Source organism: Apteryx rowi, unplaced genomic scaffold (assembly GCF_003343035.1).
Source record: "Apteryx rowi isolate R43461 unplaced genomic scaffold, aptRow1 scaffold_19, whole genome shotgun sequence".
NCBI lineage: Eukaryota > Metazoa > Chordata > Aves > Apterygiformes > Apterygidae > Apteryx > Apteryx rowi.
This window is the reverse complement of record NW_020448196.1, coordinates 3,638,159-3,655,747: the sequence shown is the minus strand read 5'-3', so window position 1 is coordinate 3,655,747 and position 17,589 is coordinate 3,638,159. Positions and strand designations below refer to the sequence as shown.

General features: G+C 48.0%; 1 protein-coding gene across 6 annotated transcripts in view; it reads right to left on the bottom strand.

Annotated features, from left to right (window-relative positions):
- The window catches only part of RXRA (retinoid X receptor alpha), an 83,433-nt gene that overhangs the window by 14,114 nt on the left and 51,730 nt on the right, over positions 1-17,589 (bottom strand). For all 6 annotated transcript variants that reach the window (XM_026062277.1, XM_026062276.1, XM_026062282.1 and 3 more), the window contains one exon: positions 5,437-5,606. In XM_026062277.1, coding sequence (XP_025918062.1) covers positions 5,437-5,606 — 170 coding nt within the window. The remainder of the gene's footprint in view (positions 1-5,436; positions 5,607-17,589) is intronic.

The following is a 17,589-nucleotide window of genomic DNA, read 5'->3' as shown; positions in this document are numbered from 1 at the left end:
CAGTAACAGAAACCATCTGCTCTCAAGGAGGACAGTCAGCCTAAACAGACCAAATCCCTGTTTAAAGGAACTGCTAACAGCTCAAGTGGGCTTGCGATTAGGAACTGGAAGAGACTGTCTAACCCTGACAAAGAAAGACCTTGCTAGTGCACAAGTGTATATATATGGTTTACCTCTCTGGACATGGATGTATGAGCCCCTCCGCATATCCCACCGTAATCCCCACTGATTTCTAGCAGCTTTGATTGTACGATTATTTTTCTTCCATGCCCTTAAAAGAGCAGTTTCAAAGTCAGAGCAGGAGTGTTTATTTCACCTTTGGATCACACAGGGAAGGGGTGTGAATTCAGCACAGCTGAAGCAGGGAGCACACACTAACGTCAGTGCAACCTCTCCCTCCTTTAACAGTCTCAATTTCAGCAGGAAAAGGCCATTCCTCACTGAGAGTTGGCTCTGTTATGGCAAATACTTCTCCCAGATCGAGCTGATGAGAACCACACAATTTACATGTCTGTGTCCCACCACATGTTCTCTTCAGCACACAAACCTCCATTCTTTCCCCTTTTTCACCTACCTCTTTTCTACCAACCACACTGGTGAACTCCCATTTATCCGCTCAGTTATTTCCTAGATATTGCAGCTTCCCAAAGTACATGCCTAGCATGGACACTACAGCCATGGGGCCTCCCGTGCCCCTTCCTTCAGCCCCAGTCTGCTGCTCTCTCGCTGCGTGTCTGGGGTGAGTTCACACACTCCTGCAGCCCCACTGCTGCTTCCCAAACCCACAGACCTGGGGAGAACAGGCACGCAGGGCTGCACAGGGCACATCCCTGCCACATGATGGCACAGAGGAGGCAGGACCACTACCATACTGGGCCTGCCACTGGGGATGCTTCTGGCCCCAAGGGACGGGAAGGGAAAGCTAGCAAACAAAAGGCAAAAGGAAGGAGGTCAGGGAGCAAAAACATCTTGAGGTTAATCTTTTTTTTTTTTTTGCTGGCTGTTTGAATAGAGAGCTGTCTAAACATTCATAAAACAAAGGGAGGAGAGAAATACTACTTCTAGAGAGGGCATAAGTCCAAGCAGTAAAATATAACCCCTCTCTGTTACTCACCAAGGGTCCGAACCCTCTGCCCCAGCAAGAGCTCTGCTCTTGCACCCCTACAGAGCCACTTCCAGGGACCTTGCCTAGATTGCTCTGCAGCTGCCTAACAGCAAATGCTAACCGTGTGCCTCAGTGGCCAGTGCCTCTGGTCTTCTGGGCTTAAAATAACTAGCATCTGGCAAGCACAGAGGCACCCACCCAGCTTCAAAGTATTTTCACCTGTTGCTTGCAGGGAGAGATGGGAACGGGCTCATGTTCAGCATTACTGCTGAGGAGCTGGGAGTATTGTTAAGGGGAATTTTCCCTCCTGGCTCTGCCCCTGCCGTGGAGCATTACTGCAGCCCCAAGGGGTTCAGAGCAGATGAGCTTTGCCTCAGGGGAGCCCCAGGACCCAGCGCTCTTCTGCAGGGGAAGGAGAAGCGAGGAGGGACTGGGCTGTCCCCTGGCAGACAGAGGGAGAAAAGCAAGACAGGATTTGCTCTAGACAACGGGATTGTCTAAACTGGGTGTGAAGAGGAGTTTTGCAGGATTAGGTGCTTCACTGGGAACATGGGGAATGTCAGCATTCAGAGGAGTTTGAAGGGGTGTTTTAGGAAAACTAGGTGTTTTTGCCAAAGCTTTTATTGGGGCTTATACTTCTGTGCAGGTTGTCACCATCTTTAAGACTCCTTCCTTATGCAGCAAGCTAGGCTCCAGGTGTCACAGCCCAGACTATCACTGCTTCTCTGAGGGCACAGCAATCTGCATCCAGCACTTGGTGCTTCATACAAAGTCTCTGTAAGGGGCCCAGCCTGCAAGGTCTGAGTTTGTCAGCCGCTTCAGGAAGCGCTGATGAGGCCAGGACTCATGGGCCTGCCATGGGGACAGGAGAAGGGCCAGGCCCCTGCCACTGTGTGAGCCCATGCACATGCTTTAATTACACCTCAGAACACAGTTCTAGGAACCATCATGGTGTTTCCTGGCAGAATTTTAATCACTGTAGCTTGAGAGGCAGCTGAAAGTATCATTCTTGCAAGCTCAAAGAGCCTGCCCGCCTCCAAGAAGGGATCTACCAAGCAGTGATAGAAACCCTCTCCATGCACGGTAAGCAAATCCCCTCCTGCAGTAAATAGCAAGGGCACGGTGCCGGCATGTGACAGAATGAAAGGACACTCGGGCACCTGATCCTTCTGGAAAACAGGAGCTTGGAGACATCTTCCAGAAAATAGTGACTTGAAACCAGCTGCTCAAAGGCCAATTAAGAACTAATGGGGATAACACCTCTCAGTTACAGGCGTTGCCTTTCAGTGGCCAGGAGCCCATCCAAGGTGGTGCTTATACTGCAAGAGGCCAGCTTCTCAGCTGCTGGGGACACAGCTGACACACAGGCTTAGGCAGAGGGGCAAACACATCCTTGTATGTCATCTTACTGCTGAGGGACAGGTACGATGTACTGAGAGCATACAGCCATGTCCAGCTCTCGAGGGGTCTCATGGCTTCCTTGGACAGAGGCCATGGAGGAATCCTGCAGAAATGTCCATTCAAAGCTTGTGGGAACCTCCCAAAGGATTTATCCACTTCCCTGCTTTCAGAAGTCTGACAACTGTCACAATTAGCAGCTATTCGCAGTGGCTGAAGAGCTGTTATCAGGGGCTCACAGGCGCAATTACTTCAAGTGAGTGTTGAGTCTTAGCAGGCTCCCACCACACAGGGCAGAAGGACAGCAGATTTGCAGTGGTAGATCCCTCTGCCTTAGCTGCTTCCTGCATGGCTCAGCACCCTCTTCTTCTGTGCCCTGGCACCCGCAAGGATCAGACCTCTCTGTACTCCCCTTCACCAGCATGGGGTTCAAACTGTGAACGTGCCCCATCCGCTCTGGTGAGAGATCAAGGTGGCCTGACAGAGCCTTGCCTTCCATGGGTCTCACCCCACAGTCCCATATCCAACCTCCGTTCAAGCAGCATGCTTCATCATGAAAGACTTGGTTAGATACTGGGATAGCCCGACTGCCCTCCCCTTTTATCGGCTTTGAAACCTGTGCTAAAACCCCTGTGTGTGCTGGTGTCCCAGGCTGTAACAAGTGGAAGAAATCGGTGGTGGTGTCAGAGCCTGGCAAAGCAGAGCGACCTGCCTCAACCAGAGGAGGGTTTGAAGGCCAAGAACAGTGGTCTGGGGGACCATGGCAGGAAGGTGATGGTCACAAACATGAGAGCATCTGGGAGAGGAGGTGTTAACTCCCACAAAGCGCTGCCAGCTCCGTCCCAGTCTGGCACAGCCTAGTGGAAAAGTCCTGGCAATCGCTGGAGCTCTCTAGCTCGCTGGCAGCATTGAGAGCAGATGTACCAAGGTGCAGGGGCACAAATAGAAGGACCCAACATATGAGGCTAATAGCAAACAGCTTGTATTTTAGCCTGTGTCTATTAGGGACTGAATTTGTCTAGGTTTCCATCACATCAGCTCTCTGGGGAGGGCAGCTTCTCCGGCTTCCCTCTCCTCATCTGGTGGCCTCGTCACTGCGAGCTGCTGATCTCATACATCTGCTAAACCTGCTACAAATGTCACCTCACCGACAGAAGCTGCTTGACAATAATAGGGCATTTCAACAAGCCTCCTGCTTCTATTTAGATGCAACACACATCCTTGTTCACAGTAATGCGTGTTGAATTATGCAGGAACCAGCTTTCAATTTGCTACAAGAGGCTGAGGAGACGCAGTGCCAGACGAAGCCATTTATTTCAGCTCCCTCTCTGGGGTTTGTTTTCAAGTCAGCACAACACTGGCTACAACTCCCCTGAAGTATTTTTAATCCTGATAGCCATCGGAGCCTTTCCGACCCCCTCACGAACCACAGCAGAGCTGCCTCCTATTGCTTCCTCCCAAAAAGCCAATTGCAACTTTACAGGGATGGGGACCCTCCGCTGCTTCATTAGGATGGTATCACTGCCCGCGGTACATAACTGAGCTTCAAGCACAGGCAAGCACCATGCCCCTGCATCCACTTCTAGAGAGTTTCATTTAGGAAACGGCTCTGTCCTTAGCAGTAAGTTAGCTTTACTAAACAGCCTCACTTAGCAAGTTAGCCATAAAGTACCCTGGTAGGTAAAGGCCAAACAGAGCATCCCATTGAGGCAGTCAAGACTTAGACCCCTACAAGGAACAGCCTGACTCTGAGATCTCCTATCAAGCCCTGCCAGATAAGGTATTCCCTACTCAGTCCTTCAGCCTCATATGAAGAAAGAGATAAAGAGTTATTATGTGGCAGAAAATAAGTACAGCAGTCCCCTTCTACTTCTCAGAAATAGCTACATTTCATGGCCTCAACCTTATAGACACCTAAGAAAGAGCACTGGGAAACACAGAGCGATATTTTGGCATAAGCTTTCTGCTCTCTTGGTTTAGCTAGCCCATGTGCTCACAAAGCTCTAGCCGGATCTCAGCGCCCTCCAGAAGGACTAGACAGCCTAGCAGATGCCCCCTTTCTCTGCAGTAGGGCCCTTTACAAGGACTATGCATAGGATCTAGCCCAAAATCAGAGCTTTAGAGGATAGGTTGGCTCTTGTATTTGGAGGTAGTTGCTTTGCAGAAAGACTTTCTCTGAATATGGCTATAACCCACAGCAAAGGGAATCTGTTAGGAAAGGGGATGAGGACAGTCTCCCTCTTTGCAGTTTCTCAGTCTTTTCCTATATTTCTATCAAATACCCGCCATTTGGACAAGGTCCTGTTAGAGCCCAGGTACTTCTAGCAGGCTCAGTGATCATACAAGCCTCTGAATAGGAAAGGAATTTGAAAGCTAACTTCCCTGCCAGGTTTTCTCTCATTAGAGCTAAGCAGCACTGCAGTTCAGCGTTTGAAAAGTCACGCCCCAATTTTATAGCTCTTATCTCTTTGCACTTCAGTTACAAAGGTTTGTTTATTGGTTTGATTGGACTATGAGCTCTTCCGAGCATGGAGTGTCTTCCTGGCTTTTAGCACTAACAGGCTGTAACTAAAACAAAACCTTCTCTGTGAGCCCTTTTAACTACGCCTTACAATATCTGTTCTCTGTAGCTCTGGAAACGCTACCCTTCCCTTCAGCTCTGAGACAGAAAAGCACCGGCGTCGCTGGTTACACAGGGAAAGCAGGCTTTGCTTTCCTCATGCTTTCACTTAAGCTCATACACGGAGTTTAAAGCAGGGTTAAGAGGTTGCATTTCGGAGCCCTACTTCAGTTCTTTAACATTAAGATAATCGGTCCTCTGAGCTAGGCTCACTGCGGCGTTCACGCTACATCAGTACTGAGGCCTCACAAGCTATTCACCCGTGCCGCGTGTGCCCGGGACGGGGTCAGGGCCGAGGGGAGAGGTGCCTTACCGAGCTAGGCGTCAAGCCCATATTTGCTTCGATGTACGTCTCTGTCTTTGGCTCCACCGCGAGTTCAGCTTCCAAGATCTTTTCCACGGGCATGTCCTCATTGGCGCTACTTGTTGATTCCACCTCGTTCTCGTTCCGGTCCTTGCCCCGCTGCCTCTCTTCCTGGACAGCTGGAAACGGACACGAAAGGGATAGCGTCAGCCTGGGGCGCCCTGCTGCAGTGCCCCAGGTTGGACGCTGGGATCCCAAAGCTCCACAGGTTACTCAGCCATGGAAACCTAAAGCGTCCTTGGTCCTTGTGGCCTGTAAGAGCACACACAGACGTCTGGTGTCTTGTTCTCTCATTTGACCTTTTCACCAACACCCTCAGCGGGCCTCGGTCTCTCAGAGTCCCACCAGGTTTGAGATGGGGGGAAGTCACAAGATGGCTCTCCTGGCTGGGGAGAGCCACTGCACACGCATTCCTCCGGGAGCACAGTGAAGGAGACTGCTCCAGCTCAAACCTGTCCTGAGCCCGCATGGACAGCTGCTGGGAAGGTCCTCTTTTAACAGAGGGAGAAGTCCTAGAAACAAAAAAGGTTAAAGACACATGATGAAAAGTAAAGGAAGAGATGCGTCGAGAAGGAAATGGTTGGGAACTGATACAGGGGAAGAAAACGACGAGGTGAAGTGACAGGATGAGAAAAGAGAAATTGGTCAATTTAAAGCACGAGTCCACAGTTCGACCATCTTTTGAGCCTGTTAGTGCTGAATTTCCATAGAGATCATGTGGTGCATCTAGCTCCTTGTCTCCATTCGTGATGCTAATGACTGCCATAAGGCTCTTGGTGGTCTTATGGCAACACCATCCTGCCACGGTCTGAAACAGGGATCTGCTACCATGTGCTCTAGGTAAACCATGATCGAGTCTTTGTCCCTGAGCTCTTTCCACACAGACAGGAGAGACCTGTTCCAAATCCTGTGCAGTAGGAGTAATCTAGCCAGAAGCATGCCACATGCTGATGACTTAATCTCTGAAGAGTACATAGATGAAAAATGCTCACTAGATGCTAATAACATTATTAACTCTCTGCTTTTGAAACCAGTACCCACACTTTCACTAAACCTACAAAGCAGCTTCATGTAGATAGCTGCACTCATAGTTTCTTTTTAAACCATAATGTTAAATCCTCTAAATCTAATACTCTTCTGCACATGGTTGTTTCCCGCAGTACGTTTTAGCATATTCTAGTTCAACACAGCTCAAGTAATAGGTGTTTCCATCACTTCTCATGAGAGATGACTCCTTTAATTTATCCAGCTCTTTGTTCAAGACTGAATGAGACATTCAGTAACGCAGAAGGCCCACTATTTATCCTAACGCTCTACCTCTTTGCTGAATTTGAACCTGGTTATGTGATGTTAAGAGAAAACAGCAGGGACACAGATATTGTTCCAGTGAAATCAGAACTGCCTGTAACACAATAAAGCCTTTTAGATAATCAGTGAAACCAGCTCCACGCCAAGTGCAAAAATAAAATCCATAATATAAAATTTATTTCTTAAAATACAGGAAATTAAAACACATGCTAAAAAAATATCCAATATGGACTCTGATCATATTAACTCAACTCCACCCCAGCATGAGAAGGCCTGGGGCCAATTTCCATGGGTCTAACTCCCTTCCTACAGTAACCAGAGGTGCAATGTTGCTGCTTGCTGCATGTCAACACACCTTATATTTTGTTTTCTGTAGTGTTTAGACTCCTTCAATATGAAAGTTGTTATGCAGAAAAATAAGAGGTTATTTTTGAAAACAGATCTTAAGTTTACCAGCTGCATGTGCTACAGAGGTACACACTGTATTTTGGTCGGCTTATCAGACCCACGTAGGTTGCTGTTGTCAAAACTCACAGATTCGTGTCAAGGCTTTTGTCCATCTGGACCCTGTCTGACATGGATCCTTCTCTTTACTTTTTCAGGTACTTTTTCAACATAAAACCCTGCTTATATTTCTTCCCCCCCACCTCTACTCTTGTTTTCTCAATCATCAGAAAGCTAGAAAATTTTGCTTAATGCCAACCCTTCCTTCAGCTGCACAGATGCCCTAGAACCCCTTTGGGCACATTAGAAGAGATAAAATAGCTACTAAATAACAGAAAAGCCTAAGAGAAAGGCAAACCTTCAACAAACGGGATTTTACAAACTGACTTAAATGCCAAAGATCTGATACACAGTTGCAGCAGGTCTCAAGGATAAAGGTACAAAGCAGGGTTCCTCGCTCTGAGAGTAACAACTGCAAAAGGACAGCCTCCGCCGCCCGGGGCCAATCCGTCAGGAAGGGATGTTATTCTGAAAGACACATTCTCGCTCAGCTACAAGCGACTGAGTCGGGCACTGGGATTCCTGGGAAAGCTCTGCAGAGGTCAAATGGGACAGTGGCTACTCACAGCCTTAAATCTACAAATCTCGGCCCCAGTGAAAGCAACAGAAGCATCCTTGGATGTGAGAAATCAGATACGCCTGAATGGTTACGGGGAGAGACAGCCTTACAGGACATCTTGGGTTATGATGGCATTTGAATGGGCTTTGCTTGTGATTAAACTGAACCTTGCTGATATAAACAATAGACAGAAGAGACAGATAGAGATTATACACATAAGTACTTATTTCTATCGATCTGCGTTTAGAGTTGCTATACGAGAAGGTTTGTACCGCTGTTTGCTGTTGGAGCTGGTCAGCAGAAAGTTGACTCATCCAAGCCTGCTTAGCCCAAATCTAAATCCTTGATACTCACCCTTGCCCAGCTGGCTGCCTGCAGCAATGACACACCAGACAGAGCAGATGGCGTATTCTCACTAAAATGTCGGGTCCAAAGATAAATCAAGCCCTCGCCAGGGAAACTGTTACCTGCTTTGTTACTTGGCACTTCCAAGACCATACAGCATTTCTCCAAAGCCAGGACGTGCCTGGTATCACCTGTGACGCCCCGTGAAGCTTGACTGACCTCCGTCCAGCCCTTATTCCTGTCTCTCTGCCAATGCCTAATCCAAACCCGGGCTCACCCTCCTGAACCACGCACGTCCCCTGGTTGCAAGAAAGCAGCGCCCGTTTCCCAGCACCGTGCTCCGAGAGTCGCTATCTGCCCTCCCCCACAACAAGCAACTCCATGCACACGACTGCATCTAGGTTTGCATCGGCGGTGACCGTCCCTCTCCGGTCTGTAGCTACATAAAGTCCAGTTCCTGTTTCCTTCCAGGAGAAAGTCCAGGCTGAAGTAGCACGCTACCAGGTTAATCTCTCACACTTCAACCACAAGCGCATCCTGAGAATTAAGCACCTCAGTGGCACAGCGTGCTCTGATTTTATCAGCACTGCTCTCCTGTCACCTCCTCTGCAGGGCTCAGCGCAGTGAGAACAGGAAGCCACAGATTTGACAGCCTGTAGGTAACACAGAGGGGTGTTTAATTGGGACTTTGTTGCCTGCCTGCGAAGTGAGAACCTAACCTGAGTGTCAGGTCACTTCAGAAAGAGAAGCCATTCAGAAGACCAGGCACATCAGAAGTGCAGCGGAAAGGCTAAACGGTCGCACAGAAAGGTCATCTCAAGCCTTCCCACTCCAGAGCTTCGAGCAGGAAACAAGAAGCGGCTGAAGGAGAGCTCTAATCCGCTGACACTGTCAAAAAACACAAATTAGCCTGCTTCATTTCACCGGCTGCTGAAGCTGGGTCAGAACAGCTTCATACAGGCAGATTAGCTCAAAGGAGAGTGTGTTTATGAATCTGACCTGCTTCTAACTTGGAAACAATGCAAGACACCACCCAAACCCTGTTTTTTTGGTTGTAGTTTGAAAGGCTTTTGAAGATACCTGTGAGGCAGCAACTGCTCTACACGTTGACTCAGTTTCAGCCCCTTGTAGAAGCTATTTTCCATCCCTATGTAGCAGCTCTAGGAACAAAGTGGGAACGACTCCATTCTTCGCGTGACCAGCAGATTCTCTCCTGCAACAGATTTATGCATGGCCTTAGGTATAGGCAGGGCATTTTGTCCAAGAGCACATGAACACCCCTCATTAGCATACTTGGATGGTCTTCTTACAATCACCTCCTTGTTTCAGGTGTGGCACTCTCAAATTCTGTCTTCAGGATCAAGAGACTGAATTAGTTTCCAGCAGTTCTCTGCTTTTCTATTTTCAGATTGACTCTAGAGTATTACTGCAGCTCCAATGGTGTCATGTCCAACACATTATCCTGAAAAAATCAGGGATTTGCAGATTGCATTCAAGACTTGTAATCTTTGAACTCCAAGACTGGACGTTGGCTACATACATGCACCAATCTTTGCATCCACTGGCCTGAGGTTCAGAAGTTCAGCAGAAGTGAGGGGACATCCAGGGTGCAAGGAACAGACAAAAGTGTCTAGAGAGCTGCCAGTCATTCGACTCCTTAGCAGAGTCCTCCAAGCCTCTCTGATCTCCTCTGCGAAGCCAGTGGTAGATGTCTGCAATCTACTGCTATCCAGCCTAAATCAGTGCTTCCCCATACCTGCAGAAGACCTGACAAGCTGGTGCTGCTTCTTAGGTGGGACAGGACACACCCCCATTTCAGAAAAGGACAGGGACTGTGTGTTTCTTCAGATGCAGAAAAAAGTAGCGGGTGGGGTGGGGGAAGGAAAGAAGGAGCAAGGATTCAAGCAAATGGGCAATTTTTTTTATTTTTTATTTTGTCATGCAATATGGGATGTGGGTGCAAAGGAAAGTCTTCAGCAGTGAGGAGAACCCTCACCATAAAGACCTGGGGCCTTACCTCTGGAGTCCACTCCCCACTCCCACCAGGGATTAGTCACAAAGAAAAGCATGGTGGAGCTGACAAAAACACATTTTTCAAAGGGATTTGTTCTGGGAGTTAGGCTTCTCTTTGGCTTTTTTCTCTTTTATCTTTAAAAAGAAAGAGAAATACAAACTTTGGTAGCTGCATGGCAGCTTGTCTGGTAATATTGAAATGGGAATACCTTGTTCCTCTTGGCTTCCCAGAAGTCTTGTGGGCCGGGATGGATGGTGCTCCATCCCTGTAACACAGTAAAATTTAGAAACAAAGATCATTATACCATTTGGTGTTTGTTTGCTTCTGTTGGATTCTGGGGGGATTCTTCTTTCACATAAGTTGTAAAGTTACAGGGTTTGTCTTGTTCTCATTAAATAATAGTCCTCTCTTGAGTGTAGGGAGAAATTCCCTTTGAGGGACAGTGGGAAAATTAAGTCCCTTCCAGGGATTTACTCGTGAACCCCAGCCAAAGTGCACCTTTTTACAGAGGACTATACAATGTGCAGTTACCTGATGCTTTCATGGTATCACAAGAAACAAAGGCAAAGTAAAGGTGGACAGAAAACTAACGGGGTTCTGTGACTTGCTCCTTCAACACAAATTCTCTCTGGTGGCAGGATCAGCACACATTTACTTTAAGAAAAAATAAATATTCTTGGTTCTGGAGAGGCTATCTGATGTCTTTCCCTCCTATCTCACATGCGATGCTTTGCAGGATTAGCAAGGACCTGGCGCAGCACGGGAATTTAGGAGGCCTGGTTCTGCTGCTGGCTCCGTTCTCACTCTGTTCATCTTCTGCTTTTACTTTTCCCCTCCTCCTTATTGTCCCTCTCTGTTTAGCGAGTTGGGTAAAGAAACATCCAGCTTCTATTCAAGAGGGCCTTGGGAAGAGGATTACACAACAGTGCCTGCAATAGCAAGGCACTGGCTTCCACGGCCCGACAAGGACCTTTCCAAACCTCTGTTGGGCCTTCTTGCTCTTCCTGCAATATAACACAGTGATAATGAGGTGAAGGGCTGCAGAACATATCCCCACTGTTCTGTACAGAGCTACCGCTCATCGGAGCATGTAAAGGTCTGGCAAGGATCCCTTAAGAACAGCGTGACTCCGCCGTCTCCCATCTCACTCACCTACTGCCTCGGCAAGCGGGCAGCAAGGTGTTCCTTTCAGAGCAGATAGGCTTGTCTGGACAAACTATAGGGCTTGTCCAAAGTGGAGCTGGGAAGGCCAAAGGGGAGCGCTTGTGCCCTCATCCTTCCACCTCACCACTCCAGACTGGACCATCCACTGCTCATGCTGCGAGTGTTAGATGGGATCCACCCTTAAGACCACACTGTTCTCAATGATGTGGATTTTTCTGGCCATTAGGATGGCACAGCACTTGACCAACAGTGAGGCTCTGTTCATCTTAAATGCAGGATGTGAAGCAGACATATTGCTTGCTGAAACTCACACTCAAAAATACTCTTGTGCGAGGCAAAGCAGTCCCAAGCTGTTATTACACCAGTCCTGTCTGACGCGTTGTGTTTTCAGAGACGAACTTCCGCATGTTCTTCTCTGTGCTGACGGCTGTGCCAATGCTTTTATTTTTCTTCAAGGAGATTCATATGGTTGAGAGGTTTTTAGTCTGATTTTCTTAATGTAAGGGAAGCATTTAAAACTTGAAATCCACTTGAGGAGAAAAAAGATGTTGTAGTCAGAGACCTCTAAGAGGCAGCCCCACCTCCTCCAGCTACATCTCAGCCGAGCCAAGGACAGAAGCCTGTTTTCCACAGCACCTGATGAAGAGGCTCTCATGTTATTCTGCTTGATTTGGCTTGTATTCGCCTAAGGCTGGTTGCTGTCATTTTTCATCTAGAGCTCTCAAGCCCATCTGCACTTCCCCAGGCCGTGGTACAGCGAGATACGGAGCCCCATGTGCTAAGACCACTTCTCAATGGCCTCCCTCTTTTTAGGAGTGCCTCATCCCATGCATTGCAGATGAACCTCAACTGCCCGGGCCTGAGGGCCGATGTGCCAAAAATGTCAGCTCTACCCAGTGTCAGTGTACAGATCAATACCCAATGCGTTGCCTTTGTTCCTGGTGCTGCATCTAAGACTGATGGCTATGTAAGTGGGTTTGAGTCCATCGCAAAGTGAACTCCCAACCTAGCTCAGGTTGCCTAACCCTTTTAGAGCATGTGAAATCAAACTAGCAGTGTGGGTAGCTCTGGTTGAGTAATGAATTTGACAACTGCAGGAAAAGAACAAGGTGACCACTGAGGCTGTGAGGAGGACTAGGAAGACATTGCTGACAAATTACTACAGCATCATCAACTCCTGTCATTTTACCACAAGCCTGATGATTAGCATCATAAAGTCCCTGTTTTTTGAGTCATGTGAATATCCAGAATCCCAGTCCTCCTTCAAAAGCAGAGAGAAACCTGATGCTGTGATCTGCAGAATAATCAGTTAAAAAAAAAAATCAAATGTACACTCTTTTTTAAAGCCTGGCCATAGGTGCAAACAAAAAAGCAACTTGAAATTTCTCACACTGCTTCAGCAGTATTTTGCTGACTAGCCTAGATCAATTCACAGGGTGTTGGGGTGGGGTGGCGAACATGGCCGTATTGCACACATGCAGCGCGCTCAGACGGCGCAGTGAGCCCAGGCCAGCTGCGAGAGGAGCCCAGCGCTGACCCGCTACTCCTCCCATTGCACTGCCCTGAGAAACCAGTCTGCTCTCCAGCCTGCCGTACCTAGGTGCCCGTACCTGCTACCTCGCTCAGGATCTCCAGCTCTGCACCGTTTTAGTTCAGCTCGATTTACTGAAGGAAACAGCCTTGCAGGGCCAACGGGGTCTTTGCTTTGCAACCCCCATGCTCGCTGGCCACCTTGGGAGCTCCCAGTTGACCGGCCACGTTGGGTTGGCGCCGCTCCGCAAAAGGGGCAAGGGGCAGTGTACTCCCTGCACCTCGCCGGGGCCCTGTACGCTGCGTCACGGCCACCCGCCATGTGCGCCGCCACCTTCAATGGCTGCTGTGCTTTTGTGTCCGAGGAATTTTAATGAGGGAAGCAAGAGGGACAAAAGGGACAGGGTTTGCCACCGATGTGGTTGCCAGAACGAAGCATTTTTTGAGAGCCTCCATCAGCAGGACTATCACAGCGCTTGTTTGTTTGTTCAGAGAGCTGCAGGCTATGGCAGCTTGTAATTACCACTTACCCTGCGTTAATACAGATGAGCGCTTGTTTCTGAGACTAAAATCTCTCCTTCCAGGAATAATAACGTGGATGACTGGCTGGGCTTTGTTTCTTTTTGTAGTGGGGAGGAAGGGGAAGAAAAATTCACTCCTACCAAAAATTAATCGCACGGGTTTTGCTTTGGGGAAGGGATTCAGCCTTTAGATTCCCTGAGCCCAGTGAGCCCAGCATGGCTGGAGAGGGATGGACTGGCCGGGGTAGGGCAGGCACTGGAGTTCAATCCAACTACAAAGTGGACTTCTAGTGAGCAAAGCAGAGGCTCATCCTTTCTCTAGCATGCACAGCACTGTACGACGTGCTGGAACAAGGGCCCTGGCTGACAGTGCTCAGGACTGGTCAGAAGCTCCACTCTGCAAAGCAGGATGAATTTTGGTCCAAGAAGGACTGGTCCGGCTGTGAGTGCCTGCACCTATCTGACCTCCTCTGGCCCTTCACAGACCCTGGTCTTCTCATTCCATCTATTCTGGCACCTTGTATTTAGTAATAGAGGCCTTACGTGAGCTAAATGTCCCCAGCTTTGGACGTCCTGCAGCTATTGCATACTGAGCTATTGCATGTCTGAGCATGCATGCTGGTGCAGTACAGAGCTGCTTCCCCATAACTGCCTTGGGACAAAAGAGATGTTCTTGGTGGTTAAACACCATTTTTCTATTCCTTGGCAACTCTGTCACCATCACCTATCCCCCACCAAAAAACAGCCAAGTGCCACAAAGAAATTCTGATTCCAGGATGCATTCACAGACCTATTTGCTTGTCAGCTCTCGCTAGCAACAGAGAGACTTTAAGCGAAGATTAAGGCGATAATGAGTTGAGGCTCACTCTATCATTTTAGGTTTAAAACAGCCTTCCCAGCTCTGGGACAATTGTTTTATAAGCATCCCTCCTGAGGCAGTAATGGCCAGAGCTACAGAAGTAAAAGTGTCCTCAAAAGTTGACAGCATACTGGGCAGGTTTCTTGCTCCAAATTGGCTATTCTTTCCTACAGACAACATACTGAGCCAGGCAGTGTGATTTTTTTCCATGGGAATTTGGGCTGTTTAAATATCCTCCTCCTCAAACGAGCACCGTGTACAAATAGAAAGCAGGTTGCCTAAATCCTGGCCAGTCACTGTGATTTGGACCGATGCCTGCTGCAAAAACAGCTCTATAAGAAGGGATGCAAGAGATTCTCCTCCCCTCCTTGCCATTCTGCAACAGATACAGGGATCCAGAGGACAAGCAAGGGTGATAGCCTAGGGCATCCTTTCCGGACCACTCCAATCCAGATGCATTTTGGGGACAAATATAGGCCCCATCACCAGGGCATCCAAGGGCCTCACAGCATATCGCTGCTTCCATTTTATGGACTGGGAAATGAGACACCAAACTGAGACATTAAAGCCCAAGCTTACACATACTGCTTGCAGCAGAGCTGGGAGCCAATGGCATCCACACCTAACCCTCTACCTGTTGGGCCACGCTCTAATAAAGGTGGTGTGAACATTTTATGCCTTTCAGGAGAAATCCTGGCCCAGATTGCTCTGGGGTGCCAGCGTGGTAAAGGGCCACCTCTTGCTCATAGCCCTCCTCCTGGAGAGCCCAGGGGCTCTGATGGCCTCCATGCGGCAAGACCCAAACCTGCTCAGTTCTATGAGCCTAAAAGTGGGTGGCTGCTTTATTTATGAAGTGCTGGGTGAAGGGTAATTGGGCATTTCCATTTCACGAGTGGTGGAATTCATTAGGCTCTGCCGCCTTTTTATGAAGCTATATTTTAGCCATATATCATAGGCATCTTGAAGTGCTTATGCCTGAGGTACCTGTATATATCAAAAATGCCATGATACCTGATGTAACTAATTCAGACAGTATTTCTTCTGCTTTGCCTTCATGTAACTATGCCTCTTTTTTAAAGATGAAGCTTTCTATTACTGCAAACAACCCTAAAACTTGAGACACAAGAAATAAATGGTGGCCTTTTCTTTAACATTTCAGTTGAATAATGCATTTTGTTTTTCTTTTACAATAGGCAAAATACTGCTGTGATTTTAAAAAAAAAGTAACTTCAGTGAAATGGACTGTTAAAAAGTGGATTGAAACATTTCCATGCAGTTAATCCACAAGGGAAACTGCTTCGGAAAACAAAAGCAAAAATCACTAGCGCATTTCACTATCAAAACCTGGACACTGCAAAGTATAAGTAAACAGCAACTTTGATAAATATGGTGGGCTAAAGCAATGAGAGAAAATCACAAATCAACCCCTTTTTCTCAACCTAACAGCATCCTTAAAAAAATCATTTAACCAGCTGGTTTAAAGAGCAGCTCTTTAAAAGGATGTAAGAAATAAGCTCATTAAGCTGAAAAGCATTTTCCATTCCAAAATTACTACTAAAAATAACTGTACTCTTGAACTCTGCCCCTTCACTAGGGTACGGCCATTTGCCTGCATTTACATTCACTTGGAACAGCGCATTGGAAACCTGAATTCCTGCTCTTTCTCCCCAGATTCCTCTTGCTCCTCTTCCCCAAGCTCCATGAGATGGGGATGGTGCGGCTGCTGGGGAGCTCCCTGGATTTGGGCATTGAAAGGGGGGATACACAGGCATAGCAGAAGGATTCGTCACAAGTCAATGACGGCTGTATAAGTGCAGGAGTTAAGCGCCAACTAAGTCACTTCAGGATAAAACATGGGGAAAGTTTGGTCCCTCTGGACTAAGTGATTTATCTGAGTAGTTCCCAGGAGACAAAGACAGAAGCCGAGGTCTCAAAGCTGCAGGCAAAAGTAACTTCCTGCAGTGCTGCAAGCTAAACTCATCCCAGGCTTAACTCCCTCAGCCCTGCTGGAGCTTAACTTGACGGCAGTGCAAACAAGAGAAAAAACAATCCACAAATACAGGGGAAGAGGAAGCATTATTTTAGACGGTGAAGTTTAATAAGTCTTGGAGTAAGAGATCAGACATACAACAGGACGGAGAATGTCCCAGATCCTCAAAGCACTCCTCTGGATCACATCATGGCAGCAGACAAAGGCAAGCTTCAGCCAGACCATACTGTGGCCACTGCAGTTATGATATCTGTGCCTGGATTTGGGGAACGATCTTGGGGGTCAGTCACGCAGCGCGAGCTGCAGTCACTGGGGGAGGTCAGACGTCTGGCCTCCAGATGGGCTAAGATCTTCCTGGTGGAGTGGGAAGAGCAGGATGCTCCCAGGTGCTGAGCTGCAGCTACATCCATCTCGCCCAGTCGGCATCAAATGCCGCACAGTTACAACACTGGGCAGAAAGCTTGGATTGCAGTATTAGGATCTGCTAGTTGTAGCCCTCTGTTTACAAACTGGTGATCTCAGCATGTCAAATGGTGATAGTTTGGCACAATCAAGAAGCTGCTAATGTCAGGACACCGGGCTCCACCACTCGCCTCTCCTTCCTGAAGCAGAGCTTTGCTGCACAGTTTCCCAACGTCTGCACTGTGTGAGCTGTCCAAGGCTGCCGGAGGGAGCATGAGAAAGGGCTCCTCACTGGTATTTCCTGCTTGTGTGCGATCGCAGTGGACTCTCCAGCGTTGGATGGGCTGGGACAACATCGCACAAGATAGCAATGCACAGCAACACAAGGGAGTGGAGTCTGTAAGTCTCTGATGCTGATCTTACCAACATCTGTGATGAAGCTGGATTTTCTGGCTGGCAGAAGTTCTAATCTCCAGGGATCAACCTCATTACATCCCCTCAGCTCAAGGAAAGATCCCTCCTGTTAAATTGCTGCACAGATCCTAGCCACTGCTAACAGGAGAGCCTTGCAAGGGACCCTGCTCTTCCCTGAAGTTAACCCCAGCTAAAGGCATTCACGCAAAATGCCTTTATCTCAAGACCTTCAGTGTTTGTTCCCACTTCTTCCTAAGATGTCTTCCTCCCTGGAGCCAACTCAAAGGCAGTTTCTACTTTTTCCATTAAAATATAAGGCTGCTGATACATGGAGGCTCTAAAGCTGTTCAAGGAATCAAGACCCACCATAGACCCTAATGAATAACAGATCAAGCAGAGAGACTTATACTGGATACAAACAGCCACCCCCACAATAATAATCCCTATATTAGTCAAGTTCCCTGATGGCAATCTTAATTTTGTTGACTATCT